This window comes from Dermochelys coriacea, chromosome 4 (genome assembly GCF_009764565.3).
Source record: "Dermochelys coriacea isolate rDerCor1 chromosome 4, rDerCor1.pri.v4, whole genome shotgun sequence".
In the NCBI taxonomy this organism is placed as follows: domain Eukaryota; kingdom Metazoa; phylum Chordata; order Testudines; family Dermochelyidae; genus Dermochelys; species Dermochelys coriacea.
In genome coordinates this window covers 82648951-82667004 of record NC_050071.1, presented here as the reverse complement: position 1 = coordinate 82667004, position 18054 = coordinate 82648951, and the positions used below count along the sequence as shown (strand labels likewise).

At 38.8% G+C, this 18054-nt stretch overlaps 1 protein-coding gene across 5 annotated transcripts in view; it reads right to left on the bottom strand.

Annotated features, from left to right (window-relative positions):
• SNX25 (sorting nexin 25) overlaps window positions 1-18054 on the bottom strand; it is a 180155-nt gene that overhangs the window by 113807 nt on the left and 48294 nt on the right. For 3 of the 5 annotated variants that reach the window (XM_038398924.2, XM_038398923.2, XM_038398921.2), the window contains exons 3-4: window positions 5603-5819; window positions 5294-5350 (exon numbers count right to left, since the gene is read on the bottom strand). In XM_038398924.2, coding sequence (XP_038254852.1) covers window positions 5294-5350; window positions 5603-5819 — 274 coding nt within the window. The remainder of the gene's footprint in view (window positions 1-5293; window positions 5351-5602; window positions 5820-18054) is intronic. The other 2 variants (XM_038398922.2, XM_038398925.2) reach the window with 1 other exon arrangement.

Sequence of the window (18054 nt, the reverse complement as noted above, 5' to 3'; positions counted from 1 at the left end):
CTATACAACAATATGGCAAGGGCACGATGGTCATGACCTCCTGACACTGATTCCAGTATTACCAACTCTCAGTATTTTATCATGAGTTTTACAATACTAGGTGTTTGTCTTTAAGCCCCAACTCCTGACATTATTTGATCATGTGAAAAATCCATTTTTCATTAAAATATATACACACACACACATTTTATATATGTGTGTGTTCTTACCCTCATGGTGGTTGAAAAAAAAGCTTGAAAACTTCTGAGAACCCATATCTACCCTGTAGGAGCTGACTGGGAAACTCACACTGTTAAGATCAGAAAGCCTTCTGCTGGGGAAACAGAGCTACAGTGTGAGACAAGTTTAAAGACTCTAAAATAAGACAATGTTTTGTTTATTTGCATGGGAAGTGGGGGAGGGGGACTGTAAGAAAGTTTCCAAAGAAATCAGTAATGGCCTTTTCCACAGAAATCTGGAAAATCATTCCTTTTAGCCTTCCTATTTCTTTAATTACAGTTTTTCAGAGAGAAGTCCCACAAAATTATATTTGGCTCTTAATCATCTTGACAGTGAAATGGGTGAGCTCAAGTGTACATGCAACAAATCATAAAAGATTTCCATAGCACATTCTGTACTCAGCACACGTTTACAACTACCAGGGGAAACATGCAGCCTGCATCTCTTTACATGCATCTCCCTGAGATCTCTAAACTTATTGACTGTGTAGCAGAATTAAAATTGCTTGATCTGTTTGAAACTTCTAAGAAATGAAATAAGTTGATTTAGACTTGCATATGAAAGCATCACAGTAAAGACAAAAAGTAAGCTGCCTGCTTTAAAAGACAATGAAAAACATATCCACAGTCAGAAGAAAGTCAATACCAAAATATTCATAGCACCCATTTAATCAAGACACAACATCTAGTGTCTTGAACCTCTTTAACAGCATGTGTTGTTTCAACAAAGACATACCATTCAAACATAACTGAGAATGTGTTTCACAGTGTAGTTATTAGCTTATGCATTGGTCTTGCAAGACTGAGAACTCTACAAAGGACTTTGGGTCTGTTATCAAAGATGGTATGAAGTGGATTAAAAACGCTATGCTGGTAGAGGACCAAGCACAATAAGATCCCTGATCCTGATTGAAGTCTCTAGGTCTACTGTATTACAAATAATAGAAAATTAGAACTTCATGAATTCTTCTTGCAAAGGCTTCATTCACAGAAGCCCAACACTTCAGAGATTGGCACTAGCCCAGAGGTACTTTAATAATATACTTATACAAAGGCTATTCTGTAATTTTTTTTTATCATCATCCTTTCCAAATATCTGCTCTCATTGCAACAACCTCTCAAATTCACGTTAATCTTCTTGATATTAGTTGTCAGAGGGTTAGCATGATAAGCAGTTCTTGACATTTTTAAACTGTGAGAGACAAATGGAATTATAAAACAAAAAGGAAAGATTGGGAGCTGTACTCCAGCTATCCTTAAGGCTGGATGTATTTGGGGCTTTGTTCAATCTAGTTCTCAACTTCCTCTTTGTACCAGCTCCTGCTGACTTCATGGTAACAATGCTTTCTATTTTACATTGAATATTACTTTACACTATACATTGTAATAAGTATAGCAAGCATAATGACACACATTATATGTAAGATACAAACACACAGAGCCCAGACAATTGAGAACCAAGCTATATATTACTGAAAAAATCCTAATCAATAGCTTTGTAATGAGAACTCGATGTAATTCCTGTGTTATTTGTTTCCAGGAAGAGACAGCAATATATGCACAAGACAGTTTTCCCTTTAAGTTTGCTAAGAGCTAGACACTGCCCTAAAACCCCATGCTCAACTGCCTCAAGGAATCAATGTCACTAAGTCATAACTGGTCTTGTGAATCTAATGGCAAAAACCTGCAACAGTTTTACTAAAAAGCAGCCCGTCGCTCTTTATTCCTGTTTGGGGAAATAATGTTTTACTCTTAAATCAAGATACATAAAACTATAAATTAAAAGTGATGAAAGAATAAGTTTGTTGTTTGCTCACAGCCTGGAGACAACGTAAAAAGCCTACAAAGCCTACCCTCTTATCACACTAATAGTGCCTTTACACCTGTTCAACAGGCACTGCTCTCATTAGGTCCAAGAGTGGGTGAGCGGTAACTATCTCCACACCCACAGTAACTTAGAATCTGGCCTTACTCTGCCAAACTACTATAGTCTCAGACTGTGTAATTTAATCTAAAGGCATTTTTCCTTTCTGCCTTTGAAATAAAACAAATATTTTATATTATGAGACACATAGAGAATGAATTCCAGGCATCAGAGTGCTTTTTTGTTCTCTAGGATAGCCAGAACTTAGAGTATGCTGCCACGACAGATGGTGTCTCCAACAGACCCGGTAGGGAAATTTCCAGTGATTTATTCACCACCCTATTCAGCTCACGATCCATCTACGATAATAAAACAGCGTGGCTAGCATTCAGCTTTTTTATGCTTTACTCAAGCCAAATCCAGCCATTTGGATGAGACATTAAGGGAACAATCACACAGAAACAAGCAGAACACAAGAAGAATTGAGGTTCACCAATTCCCATCCCCTGCAGTTACAGGAAATCCATCATGCAGAGTACGCTCCCCTCATCCTGTAATAGGCATTTCATGCACAATGCTTCAGAGAAAGAGAAAAAAAAATTACTAAGGCCCCAGCCAATATGCCTTGGGCAAAATCCGTTCCAATCTCAAATGTGGAAATCAATTAACTACATGCACGTGACCAAGAACTGCCACGGTCAAGCTATCTAACCTCTTTCATACTCTGGGAGAACATTAACAGCCAAATAAAATGTAGAAAATTTACAGGGGAAATTAAGAGTGACAGAATCTTTTCCAGCTCCTGCTGGACCAATGTTACTCTCTGGGTGAGTCATATGAAAGGGAAGAGCTTGTATTGTTCTTTCTACCACTCTACCCTCACTGTAGCATCTCAGAAGGCTCCATATGGGACTGGAAGAATTAGCCATCCTTGTTTCTTTTATTAGCCAAGACAGGTGGAAAGGGATGAGTTTAAAAGGTGACCTGGAGTGAAGTGGGTGACAAACCCTATGAACTTCACATAGAAGAGATTAATGTCTTTAGCCTTATGGAGATGAGAACACTTCCTACCCTTACCAGCCTTGTCTCACAGAGTGAGGGAGCCCCTAAGTACAGATACTTGGATAACATCCTCTCTAAAAATGGTACAAGATGTATTTAAAATTCTCTAGGTCACTTACTGAACTTGACCAAAGGATGAAACTCTCTTTGTTATCATAATATGTAACAAAATTCCATGGAGCTACTACAATGCACGGGAGGCATTTGTGTGATTATCACAACAGGAAATTATTCCATGATTTCACTCACCCAAATTAACGGGCTTCTATCACAGACACAAAGACAAAACATCCAAGTTTCAGTCTAAACTTGCCATATTTTTCAAAATTTAGACTCTGAGCCATACGATATCAATTAGAGATATTGATTCAAAATTCTGTAACAGAGTTTGTTCACAATTTTGGTGTTTGCTTTTTTAAAATCATAATGTCTCTATGAGCTGGAAAGATTTTTGTGGTGCTCAAGCTTCAGATTGAGAAGTGACATAATTCAGACTCCCCCAAGTTATGGGACCCTCCGACGTATGAGATATTCATAGTAGTCACAACAGACCTGGACAATTAACTTAATACAAAAAAATTCAGAATTCTCCTAAAACCAAAAAGGATCTTCTAAGAACCAGTATCAGGATCTTATGCTATGGCAAGAGGAATCAACCTGTCCTGTTTTAACCTTTTTATCATCTGCATTTAGGAATTTTTAAATCTGCATGAAATGCTAATCTGTAAATTAAGAAATGTGATTATCATTGCACACATGGATTTCTGAGGTGAGCTTTTCATATGCATGTTAATGTGTCTCAGCCTTTGCAAGTGTTCTCAAAGATGCATGATCAACTCAAAGCAAAAAAAAATAAATGGAAAATAAGCAAAGGATTAGTTATTACTCTAAGTATCTATAGTGAGAACAAAAATGCCATGACCAAATCCAAAAACAAAGATCCAGTTGAAATGGACATAATTATAAACAGGAAATAAGGCATCCAAAGCAAGTCAGAATTTTATAACACCAGAAAGCAGGAAACTACAATTTTGACTATTTCCCCAATTTCAAATTGGTGGCTTTTTGTTAATCGAGACTTAAGTATTGTGATACCTAAAAAATAGTCACAAAAAAGTCTCCAACTTCTTTTTAACTGGATTAAAAGGAAAGATAGTTGATATCTAACTTTTCTTCTAGACAGAGCTCCCATTGTGCTCAAAAGTCAGAGTGACAAACTACAGTAGCACACTCAGAGAATACAGCCAAGAGTGTCAGAAAGCCAAGAGACATTGACCATTGTTGAGAAACAAGTAACATGCAAATATTCTGGAACTGAAATTAAAGGCCAACTGGAGAATTTTATATATGCCCCACTGCAGGTACATAAAGCTCACCTGTTTATTTTCTTTTTTTTTTTTCCCCTGCAACAATGACCACCAGTAAATCTGTCTTTGGCTTCGCTTGTTATGTACTGGGAAAATTCAGGCTGATACCTGCCAGTAAAACACTAAGACTGTCTGCTCAGGAAGACAGGGAAAGTGGTAACATATAGATTGGGCATGGGCATAAAGAAAGAAGTCTTTTCCCTGCAGCAATATCAGAAACAGACCTGTGGACGTCATTGTGGGCAAAGATCACAAATGGGTATCACTGTGAGCAAAACAACCTGAAGGTAAAAAGTCTCATCACATGAGCCAAAGAATATTTCAATTAGAGTAATCTTAAAAGCAAATTTCTGAAGTAGTTAGGCACAAATATGCCTAATTTATAAGTTTATATTGTACATTCAAATCAAGGAATGCATATGCATACGGCCAGTTAAAAGTACAGCTAGCAATTTTGAAGTATCAGATTGAGTGCAATTAAGATATTCTCCTCTTAATACCTTGTAGTCCCCAGCGCTGTATAAAGAGAGCTCTCTCAAAGAAAAGACTCATAACAGGAGAAAAACCTGGCCCAACAACTTGACTAATAGAACATTTTGCTTTTGCAAGAGAGACTTTTGCTAGAGAGGAACCATGGGATTTTGCTTCCTGGTACCAGAGGAGAGAGAGAGAGAGAAAAATTACGGAATTAACACTCGCACTTTTCTGGCAAGAATATACATGGTTTTTTGTTCTAATTTCCAAATCCTGCCAGTCTCATAGCATCCTCAGAGATTACTCACATACTTTCCTGTATGGTGACCAAAGAATAGAAGTACAAACGGAGTGATGAAGTTGACCTATTTGAAAAAGAAACATGAGTGTTTCCTTTACCCCAAGTGCCCAAAAGCGTAGCAGGTGTCTCACAAACAATAGTAAGGACTATATGTTACTTATATGTTGCCTGTCTTTACTGTTTCTCTCTCTCAATTGTAAGCTCTTTATTGGCTCAAGGCAGTTCATACAAAATGAAAAAAAGTGAAAAGCAGAAAACTCTACTAAAATACTGGGAAGACAGGGGACAAGCACTGGTGGTTTTTTGTTTGTTTTACCTGGCATTGGCTGCTTTAAGGTCACAAAAGTGTGTGAGTAAAGTTTTCACTACATCGCTGCAGACAACTTTCACTACATCAATGTGACTCAGCCTCTGTCGCAGCTGCTTGGCGATTTCCCAGAAATCTTCAGATAGCAGGTGGTACAGCTGTCCTTCATCTTTGCTGAGGTGCCCATACCAGGACAGAATGTAATCTCTATAGCTGTAGTCAAACACTAAAAGGAGAAAAAAAAAATAGCAACAATGGTGAAAACGCACAGGGATAATACCAAAACAATTAGCTCAGGAATAGGTTGCATATCTTCTTCTTTGGGTTTTAAATTCTCTCTCTCCAAAGAAAGAGAGGGCAGCAATGTTATAGTAAAGAAATCTGATCCTAAGAGAAATTACCAGAGGTCACCATGCAAAACCCTTAAGTGGATTTGGTCAGACAGTCAGATTACTGGTCAAACAGAAATCTCGAACAGATACCTGTATCACAAAACATTGGTTTTATTATATGAACTGCTAAATTATCTGCATCTCCCAAGTCTGCTGAGGACTGACACAATTTGTTCTTTATACATGCATCTAAACAACCTTGATTTCAAAGACACATTTAAAAAACATGTAGAGGCAATGTTTTTCTCCCCTAGCTGAAGGACAGTGTTGAATCACATTTATAAGATTATAGTAGTTAGAGAAAGGAAAGTGCTATTAGACTATTTTAAGGAGACACCATAAAAAAAATTAAAATTTGAAAAATTAAACATTTCCATAAGTCTGAACTATAATTATAAGCAACAGCTAAGATTACTATAAATGAAAGTAATTAGGAAAAACTTTGTCAGTATTTTGACAGCACTTTGTGTATAGCTCATTACACTAATTTGCTTATGGTCATATAGGCTTGAAGTGTTATATACCAGTCATCACTGCTTTGGAGGAAGCTCAAAGAAGCCTGCATATCAGCTGTGACCACAGATGTAAGTGAGATACAAAATGAAAGTCTGTACCGGTCACTGTGATAACTAAACAACAAGCGGGAAAAGAGAGAGAAGACTGTGTGAAAACCTGAGCAGGCTCTTTAGCAACTATCATTTGTTACAGCCTGACCTCAGGTCAATGACCTACAAAAACCCTCCCAATTTGTCAGAGTAATTCCATTGTTGAAAAGCAGTCAAATGACTACGTTATTTTTTACTTTTGTTCACTTGAAAGAGAAGATGACTACATCTTGTATTTTCTTTTTTTCAAACATTTTAAAATTTTGTTTAAGGGTAGAACTGGTCAAAAATTTTCTATTTGAATGTTTTTTCACTGGAAAATACCAAATTTGACTAAATTGAAACGTTTCAGGGGAATCCATTAATTTAGTCAGAATCTGACCCAAAAATATCCAAGTGCTTTATTTTATCACGTTATATATAGGTTAAACAAAGCCATTTCATAAGGTCGTTTCAATATTTCCAAAACTACATTTTCTGGAAATTTTGTTTCACAAGAAATTTCAAAATTTTTACTTTTTGTTCTGATTTGGGATGAAAGGAAATTTGGAAGTGTCAGAATTTGCCATTGCACAGAACATAAGAGTTTTAACCAGTTCTATTTAAGAGGCTTTTCTGAGTATCTGAGCATACTATATATGTTAATGAATTTAGCCACTTCTGAGGTGGGTATTATTATTATTCCCATTTTACAGATGGGGTTTGAGGCACAGAGACTATCTGGCCTATCAAATACAACAACAAAAAAAAGAAAAAATAGAAAAAGAAAGCATATTACAGTGAAACCTGGCTTAAACAACCACTCAAGAGACTGATAACAATGGTTGCTCAAAGATGCAGGCCTTCTGATAAAAGTGGTAAAGAACTGTCCTCAGTACATGTGGGAATAATTTGGGGTAATATAATGCGATTTTGACTGATTAGGGTAATTTCAGATACATTGTTCTACCATGACAACATGCACTTGTGTAAGTAACTATTCTCTTGTCGCTGTCACCTCTTTCGTTCCTCAACCATCCTCCTCTTACTGTTTTGTTATTCCTCTTTGTGGTGTCATTTCTGAAAATAGATTGTAAGATCTTCATGACAGGGCTCTTTTCTTTTCTTCCAGTAAGTAAGACACGCAACACTTTTAGGGTGCTGTAAAATAACAGCAAAGCACTGTGTTATGGTATTTGTGGCCATTGTTTGTAACAGGCAATGTCTCACTTCTTGTTCTGAACCACGTGTGACAATTCTCTTGTAGATGCATTTCTCTGTCCCAGAATTAACACAATGGGTCAAAGTACTGTATTTTTTAGGAACCTTCTGCCTTTGAGGCAGAGTCATAGTAGCGAAGAGCGATGGCTAAGTTTCCCTACGTACATAACTACAAAATACAAGAAACACTATCCCCTTCTAATACCCTAAAGTATACTCGCTTTCAGAAGAAGGGTGCATTAGTCCTTAATTCACCATTACCCTCATGACAACACCTTTCTAAAATCAACTTGGGATCCTAGTTTTCTCCACAATCATAAGAATCCACAACATTCACTTTCTCCTTTTATTTACAGCAATTCGGCACAACATTCAAATGTATGGATCTCTACAGTATTTTGAGAGCAGAATTTTTATAAACATTACTCTAAACAACTCACAAGAACATAGAAATAAATAAGTCAACAGTATATTTAACGCACTAGATATTTGTCACCATCTCTCCCCACAAAACAAGCTGTTTAAAACCATCTTCAAGTCACATTAAAACATTCAGTTTTTCCCTTTCTCTATCAAACAGATGCTCAAGGAGGAGGATGGAAAATTCTGAATATGCAAAATTGTACCCCCCAGAGGATTTATTTTTACATTTAAAAGGGTGTATTCTAATATTGTTTTTATTGTACGTTAGAATTTATTGTATGTTCCTCTATAGCAGAGGTTCTCAACCTTTTTCTTTCTGAGGACTCTGCCCAACAGGTCCCAACAGCCCACCTGTGCCACAACAAGATTTTTCTGTATATAAAAGCCAGGGCCAGCATTAGATTAGATTGAGTGCAATTAAGATATTCTCCTCTTAATACCTTGTAGTCCCCAGCGCCGGGGGGCTGTTGACTGGGGCCCCACTGCCACAAGGGCCTTGTGAAGCTAAGTTGCTCTGGCTTCGGCTTCAGCCCTGGGTGGCGGGGCTTGGAACCCCAGGCTTCAGCCCCATGTGGTGGGGCTTTGGCTTTCTGCCTTGGGCCACAGCAAGTCTAATGCAGGCCTGCTTGGCGGACCCCCTGAAACATACTCGGGGCCCCACAGTGGGCCCCGGACCCCTGGTTGAGAACTACTGCTCTATAGCCTAAATGAATGCCTTATAATTTTTAGTGTTTCTAAAGCACATTGGATTATCATCTAGAGCTTAATTCAAAGCCCACTGAATTCAATGTAAAGACTCAGTGACTTCGGATCCAGTCCATAGTTATCTGCAACATACAGAGTGATGTTAGTTTTTGATTATCTTTTGTAAAAAAAATTGTGCCTCAAAAACTATCAGAGGTTCTGTGTTTGCTCACATTTTACATTGATCAAACTCTGCCAAGTTATCGTTTCTCTTCAGCACTATAAATATTACTATTGTGTACATAATTAAGATTATCCAGGTACTTTTCTTCTAGCCAAGAGCTGTTAGTTGTGTGTTTAAGAAAACTCCAAATAGCTGAAAACCATGTTTATCCAAGTTGAGTCTTGCTTAAATGTTGTCTCTAAACTACTTGCCTTTTAACTGTAGTAACAAATAAAAATGGTTTTCAAAACCTATGTCCATAGAAAACTTTTTTTTTTTAAAGGAAGAGTCAATGCACTGTTTTTGGTTTGGATGTTACACTTCCCTGTATTGTCTTCTGCACACATTTTGCAGTGTTGTGTTAGTGGTTAAGAATCAGCCAGTGAAAGAGACTAGAGAAAAAAGGTCTATAATTAATAGTGAAACTAGTCTTTTCACTGATAAGATGAATGAAGTGCAAACAAAACAAATCAGTATCCATGGTAAAGGCTGAAAAATCATTTCAATGTTAATGATCCAAGGTATTATTAACTAACAAAGTCTTACAAAGATAGGTGTAGTTACAAAAATGGTCAGCATTTTGGGGTTGAAGAGCATTTTTCCTGTTAACAAGGAAAATTATTGTCTTTATTATTATGTATATCGTTTAATTCTTGTTCTCATTTTGAACACCTAGCACCCAGTATTTTATTTTAATATCTAACAAGCTTGTTTTGTAATTTTCCCTCACCCTGTTTCTGTTACTTGTAACAATAATCTGTAATTAAGGATGGAAGAAAGCAATCTAAAGAGTTTGTCTTCATGCTATTATCTTAGAGAGACACGGAGGGTGAAATAAAATTTTTTACTGGACCAACTTGCAGTAGTCCTGACCTGAAGAAGAGCTCTTTGTAAGCTCAAAAGCTTGCCTCTCTCACCAACAGAAGTTGGCCCAATAAAAGATGATCTCTCACCCACCTGGTCTCTCTAATATCCTGGGACCAATATGGTTATGCTACATACATGCTACTACTTGTCAGGGGAGATCAGGAGACAACTTGGCCCTGAGTACTGAATATAAGTAAAACAAGGTATATTTGGTGACAGCATATGACTACACTGAAGCTGGGAGGTGAGATTCCCAGTGTAAGTAACAGACTTGTGCTAGCTCCGCTTGAGGTAGTGCACTAAAAAGAGTTATGTGGATGTTGCAACACCGCCTCTTTTTTGTGTACTAGCTCAAGCTGAGCTAGCACAAGTTTGTCTACCCACATTTGGAATCATACCTCTCAGTGGCAGCATAGACATTAGACATCTTTTGTTATGCTTGGCTTTGGGGTGAGATGACAGTGGCCAAGCCAAATGTAACGGCTAGTTATCAGCATGTTAGTATTGCAGAAGATATATCTCAGTACCGTAAGAAATATTTTTAGAAGATATTAAAATTAGACCGATGCCTGAATTTGTACTGGAAATAATAATACAATGAACTACAACCAAGCAGTAGCATCACTGGCATATTAGTTGGGAGGACAGAAAAAATTGTGAGATGAAATTTAAGCTAGTTGCCAAAGTAAGGAAAACATAAGTGGACATTATACAAAGCCATCACAGAAGAAGGAATGACGTTCGGGTGATAAGTTAGCAAATGTGAAAAATCAGGACACTTTGTGGGAGAGGGAGGGTGTAATAGTTGCGTACATAAGAAAAAGCCTCTAATATTGGGACATCGGGTCACCCTAAATGAAGTAGCTACAATAACCTGGTGGATGGATTAAAAAAATATAATACTGCACAGGATATGTGGTCATGAGAGACAAAGGAGATGCTCATGAAATAGTGGCAATAGTGTAATCAGAACAAAGAAAATGGGAAATGCACATGTAGAGTGATTTAAAACCATCAGCCAGAACGTGGTCAGAAAGTTAAAAAATAAAAAAGTCAATTAATTCTTGATGGATGCAGGCTATTTAGCAACTAATAATATACCCTGGATGAACTTTATACAATACAAATAATGTAGAATCAATTACTCAAAATTAAAGGAAGAGGCTAGATTCTGTTTTCACATCAATGTAAACCAGAAGTGGTTTCACTTAAGTTACACTGATGCAATTCTAAAACGCTAAGAGAACAGAATCAGGTCCATTCAGAAACTTCTATATTCCATCTCACAACTTCCCAAGTATCATATCTCCCTTCAATAGAAGTAGATGAAAAAATTCTTTACAAGTGACAGATGAGATTTTATTATTTTCTCCACTATGTCAGTTAAATAGTACATGAAGTGCTCGAAAGGAAAGAGCTGGTAGAGATCCACAGAAAATGAGTAAATCTTCCAGATCTTTTGAAAATTTTACATTAAGTGCCTAATTGACTTAAGAGCCTAAAACTCATTGAATCCTAAGTCACTTTGAAAATGGCACTTGGAGTTTAAGTCATTTAGGCTCCTTTGAAAATTTTAACCTACATCTCAAAAGGGAACGAAAAAGTTGAAAGCAGCATCTGTTGGAAAGGTCAAAATTCAAATTTGGGAATTTTCCTTTATTATCAACCCGTAGTGAAGGAGTATCAGAGGTCATGATTCTAGCTCAACTGAAACATGGAAGTTAATTGTATCCATCACCCTATTATAAGTCTATGTATATTACAGCATGCACCAGCACACAATATCAAGTTATTACTTTGAGATTGTAAATTATTTGGGACAAGAATAGTCTGTCTTTGGGTATTGTACAGCATCAGACACATTATCAATATTACATAGAAACAAATAGAAATTCCAAGAGTGTGTTTTCTATCTTGAGTCCATTATATCTAAAATATTGTTTTTGTGGAACAAGACATAATAGCCTTAAACATTAGTCTTAAATTTGTTTTCTTTAAAAACATTTTTAATCTTTTTGAAATATTGTTTTGAATGAATATACCGTATATACTAGTTCATTAACCCATTTGTTTATAAGCCGACCCCCCAAGATGGATAGGTAAAAATAGTAAAAACTGTATGACCCTTTCATAAGCCGACCTTATATTTCAGGGGTTGGCAAACTTCGGCTCCCAACCTGTCAGGGTGAGCTGCTGGCTGGTCGGGACGTTTTATTTACCTGGAGTATTCGCAGGCACGGAGCCCATCAGCTCCCAGTGGCCACGGTTTGCCATTCCCAGCCAATGGGAGCTGCGGGAAGTGATGCATTTTGAAACTTGCCAGATAAGTCTTTCCAGTGCATAGAGGTTTATGTGGGTAAAATTTTATGGCTCAAGTCCATTTATGCTCATTATACTATAAGATATTTCTTAGAAATAAAATGGGAAATCCTCAGACTAGTCTTGGTCAACTTTAAATTTAAAAAGTTGATATGGTAAGTAACATAACAGTCTAAAATAGATAAAGACATTCCAAAAACAGCCTTAACACTGACCTTTTACACTCATTTCATATAAAAGTAGAGGAATAATTTGTCTAATAGCGATGATACTTTAAGATAAAACTGACAACCTATTATTGTAGTTTATTTAAAAAAAAAAAACAAAGTTGGGAATAATTAAAATGAATGGGATAATTATTATGGAGGCAATGAGAGGACCTCCATAGTCAAGGCTGCAAAAAAATTTTGCTTTGACATATAGCATATTGAAACAAAATTAATTTGAAATAGAAGGGTTACCTTGACCACTAACAAAGAAAGGATCACTTATTAAAGTGTGCCTTATTGTGTACTCCTTTGTAATAGACAAAAAGAGTCTTTTGTTCATGATTTCACCTGGTGGGGGGGAACCCTATAATTTAGTACATGACAAGGCACTATGAATGTCAAGCGTGGGGAGGAAAGGTAAGAAAGGGAGCAAAAATTAACTACTTGGGAGCAAGTGGAAAATTTGACCTGAGTGATGGAATTATCAGCTCTATACTGAATTATCAGCATTATATTGTCACTTTATTAGTTTGTTCATTACAATTTTATAAATTCAGTATATCCAGTCTCAAGAAAACTGTACATACTGGCAAGATTTATTTATGCAGTTTGCTTTTCCATTACAATACTTCATGATGCGTTTAAAGAAGAAATCAGCCTAGTGCACAATTTTAGAGAGAAACATGCTAAGATGATATAAACTTAAACTCTCCATCTCAAAACTAGAGTGTTCACCTAGCTCACACCAGCACCACACCCACAACTCCAACTGCACTGGCTTTCTGTTTAACATTATCACACAACTATACAAAGGACTGGACTAAGGATTTCCAAGATTATCAGCAGGTATCTTAGGGGTATCCCCAGCCATAACTTACTAATTTTACAAAAAAAGGATAAGGGAGATGATAGGCAAAGCATCTTTAAGTCCCCCTTCAACTTCCAGCTACAGAAGTAGAGACCAGCAACTTGTTAGTTTTAAGTTTAGTCATCAGTTTAATTAAAGAAAGGCAATCTTGCAATTGTAAAGTGCCTCATCCTAACCTTCTGGCCCTACACAAATGTAAGGGTAACAAGGTCGGCCACTTTCCGATGCCCCTTCATGACCAGAAATCACTCTGCAGTGCCCTGCCTCTATTTTCCCCACTTCATGGTCCCCCTTCAGAACTACACACTAGCAGTCCGAAGGTAACTTAAAACATTCTCCTCCTGGGGTCCAATTTATTTAGTCCTTACAAAGTCTTCATTAAAAAGAAAAGGAATACTTGTGGCACCTTAGAAACTAACAAATTTACTTCAGCATAAGCTTTCGTGAGTTACAGCTCACTTCATCGGATGCATACAGTGGAAAATATAGTGGGGAGATTTATATACACAGAGAACATGAAACAATGGGTTTTACCATACACACTGTAACAAGAGTGATCAGGTAAGATGAGCTATTACCAGCAGGAGAGCGAGGTGGGCGGGGGTCACCTTTTGTAGTGATAATCAAGGTAGGCCATTTCCAGCAGTTGACAAGAACGAATGAGGAACAATAGAGGGGAAATAAACATGGGGAAATAGTTTTACTTTGTGTAATGACACATCCACTCCCAGTCTTTATTCAAAGTCTAAGTTAATTGTATTCAGTTTGCAAATTAATTCCAATTCAGCAGTCTCTCATTGGAGTCTGTTTTTGAAGTTTTTTTCTTGTAATATTGCCACTTTTAGGTCTGTAATCGAGTGACCAAAGAGACTGAAGCGTTCTCCAACTGGTTTTTGAATGTTATAATTCTTGACATCTGATTTGTGTCCATTTATTCTTTTACGAAGAGACTGTTCAGTTTGGCCAATGTACATGGAAGAGGGGCATTGCTGGCACATACCACATTGGTAGAATGAGCCTCTGATAGTGTGGCTGATGTGATTAGGCCCTATGATGGTGTCCCCTGAACAGATATGTGGACAGAGTTGGCAACGGGCTTTGTTGCAAGGATAGGTTCCTGGGTTAGTGTTTTTGTTGTGTGGTGTGTCGTTGCTGGTGTGTATTTGCTTCAGGTTGGGGGGGCTGTCTGTAAGCAAGGACTGGCCTGTCTCCCAAGATCTGTGAGAGTGACGGGGCATCCTTTAGGATAGGTTGTAGATCCTTGACGATGTGTTGGAGAGGTTTTAGTTGGGGGCTGAAGGTGATGGCTAGTGGCGTTCTGTTATTTTCTTTGTTGGGCCTGTCCTGTAGTAGGTAACTTCTGGGTACTCTTCTGGCTCTGTCAATCTGCTTCTTCACTTCAGCAGGTGGGTATTGTAGTTGTAAGAACGCTTGATCTTGTAGGTGTTTGTCTCTGTCTGAGGGGTTGGAGCAAATGTGGTTGTATCGTAGAGCTTGGCTGTAGACAATGGATCGTGTGTGGTCTGGATGAAAGCTGGGAGGCATGTAGGTAGTATAGCAGTCAGTAGATTTCCGGTATAAGGTGGTGGTTATGTGACCATCGCTTATTAGCACTGTAGTGTCCAGGAAGAGGATCTCTTGTGTGGACTGGTCCAGGCTGAGATTGATGGTGGGATGGAAATTGTTGAAATCATGGTGGAATTCCTCAAGGGCTTCTTTTTCATGGGTCCGGATGATGAAGATGTCATCAGTGTAGCGCAAGTAGAGTAGGGGCATTAGGAGATGAGAGCTGAGGAAGCGTTGTTCTAAGTCAGCCATAAAAAAGTTGGAATGCTGTGGGGCCATGCGAGTACTCATCACAGTGCTGCTGATTTGAAGGTATACATTGTCCCCAATTGCGAAATAGTTATGGGTGAGGACAAAGTCACAAAGTTCAGCCACCAGGTTTGCCATGACATTATCGGGGATACTGTTCCTGGCAGCTTGTAGTCCTTCTTTGTGTGGAATGTTGGTGTAGAGGGCTTCTATATCCATAGTGGCTAGTATGGTGTTTTTAGCAAGATCACGATGGATTGTAGTTTCCTCAGGAAGTCAGTGGTGTCTCGAAGATAGCTGGGAGAGCGGTTAGCATAGGGTCTGAGAAGGGAGTCTACATAGCCAGACAATCCTGGTGTCAATCCAGGGTGCCAATGCCTGAGATGATGGGGCGTCCAGGATTTCCAGGTTTATAGATCTTGGGTAGCAGATAGAATACCCCTGCTCGGGGTTCCAGGGGTGTGTCTGTACGGATTTGTTCTTGTGCTTTTTCAGGGAGTTTCTTGAGCAAATGCTGTAGTTTCTTTTGGTAACCCTTAGTGGGATCAGAGGGTAATGGCTTGTAGAAAGTGGTGTTGGAGAGCTGCCTAGCAGCCTCTTGTTCATATTCCAACCTATTCATGATGACAACAGCACCTCCTTTGTCATTCTTTTTGATTATGATGTCAGAGTTGTTTCTGAGGCTGTGGATGGCATTGTGTTCTGCACGGCTGAGGTTATGGGGCAAATGATGTTGCTTTTCCACAATTTCAGCCAGTGCACATTGGCAGAAGCACTCTATGTAGAAGTCCAGACTATTGTTTCGACCTTCAGGAGGAGTCCACCCAGAATCCTTCTTTTGGTAGTGTTAGTAGGAAGGTCTCTGTGGGTTAGTATGTTTTCAGAGGTGTGTTGGAAATATTCCTTGAGTCGTAGACGTCAAAAATAGGATTCTAGGTCACCACAGAACTGTATTATGTTCACCGACTTCCTGACGAAACTACAATCCATCGGTGATCTTCTTGAAAACACCATCCTGGCCACTATGGATGTAAAAGCCCTCTACACCAACATTCCACACAAAGATGGACTACAAACTATCAGAAACAGTATCCCCGATAAAGTCATGGCAAACCTGGTGGCTGAACTTTCTGACTTTGTTCTCACCCATTACTATTTCACATTTGGGGACAATGTATACCTTCAAATCAGCAGCACTGCTATGGGTACCCACATGGCCCCATGGTATGCCAATATTTTTATGGCTGACTTAGAACAACGCTTCCTCAGCTCTCGTCCCCTAATGCCCCTACTCTACTTGCACTACATTGATGACATCTTCATCATCTGGATCCATGGAAAAGAAGCCCTTGAGGAATTGTACCATGATTTCAACAATTCCCGTAACACCATCAACCTCAGCCTGGACCAGTCCACACAAGAGATCTACTTCCTGGACACTACGGTGCTAATAAGCAATGGTCACATAATCACCACCTTATACCGGAAAACTACTGACCGCTATACTACCTACATGCCTCCAGCTTTAATCCAGACCACATCACACGATCCATTGTCTACAGCCAAGCTCTACAATACAACCACATTTGCTCCAACCCCTCAGACAGAGACAAACACCTACAAGATCTCTATCAAGCATTCTTACAACTACAATACCCACCTGCTGAAGTGAAGAAACAGATTGACAGAGCCAGAAGAGTACCCAGAAGTTACTTACTACAGGACAGGCCCAACAAAGAAAATAACAGAACGCCACTAGCCATCACCTTCAGCCCCCAACTAAAACCTCTCCAATGCATCATCAAGGATCTACAACGTATCCTGAAGGATACCCCATCACTCTCACAGATCTTGTGAGACAGGCCAGTTCTTGCTTACAGACAGCCCCCCAACCTGAAGCAAATACTCACCAGCAACGACACACCACACAACAAAAACACTAACCCAGGAATCTATCCTTGCAACAAAGCCCGTTGCCAACTCTGTCCACATATCTATTCAGGGGACACCATCATAGGGCCTAATCACATCAGAGGCTCGTTCACCTGAGCATCTACCAATGTGATATATGTCATCATGTGCCAGCAATGCCCCTCTTCCATATACATTGGCCAAACTGAACAGTCTCTACATAAAAGAATAAATGGACACAAATCGGACATCAAGAATTATAACATTCAAAAATAGTCTGAGAACATTTCAGTCTCTTTGGTCACTCTGTTACAGACCTAAAAGTAGCAATTCTTTAACAAAAAAGCTTCAAAAACAGACTCCAACGAGAGACTGCTGAACTGGAATTAATTTGCAAACTGGATACAATTAACTTAGGCTTGAACAAAGACTGGGTGTGGATGTGTCATTTCACAAAGTAAAACTGTTTCCCCTTGTTTATTTCCCCCCCTACTGTTCTTGTCAACTGCTGGAAATGGCCCACCTTGATTATCACTACAAAAGGTTCCCCACCCTACCTCCCCGCTCTCCTGCTGTTAATAGCTCACTTTTCCTGATCACTCTCTTTTGTTACAGTGTGTACGGTAACACATTGTTTCATGTTCTCTGTGTATATAAAATCTCCCCAATGCATTCTCCACTGTATGCATCCGATGAAGTGAGCTGTAGCTCACGAAAGCGTATGCTCAAATAATTTGTTAGTCTCTAAGGTGCCACAAGTACTCCTTTTCTTTCTGCGGATATAGACTAACACGGCTGCTACTCTGAAAATCTTCAGTGTCTGTCTTCCTGAGGTAGGGAGTCCCCAGCCCTCCTTCCCAGACCTGGGTCCCAATTCCATCACAACTACAAGGCTTTACTGGCTGGAGCTCAGCCCTCAGGCTCAGACTTCCAAACTCCCCTGGT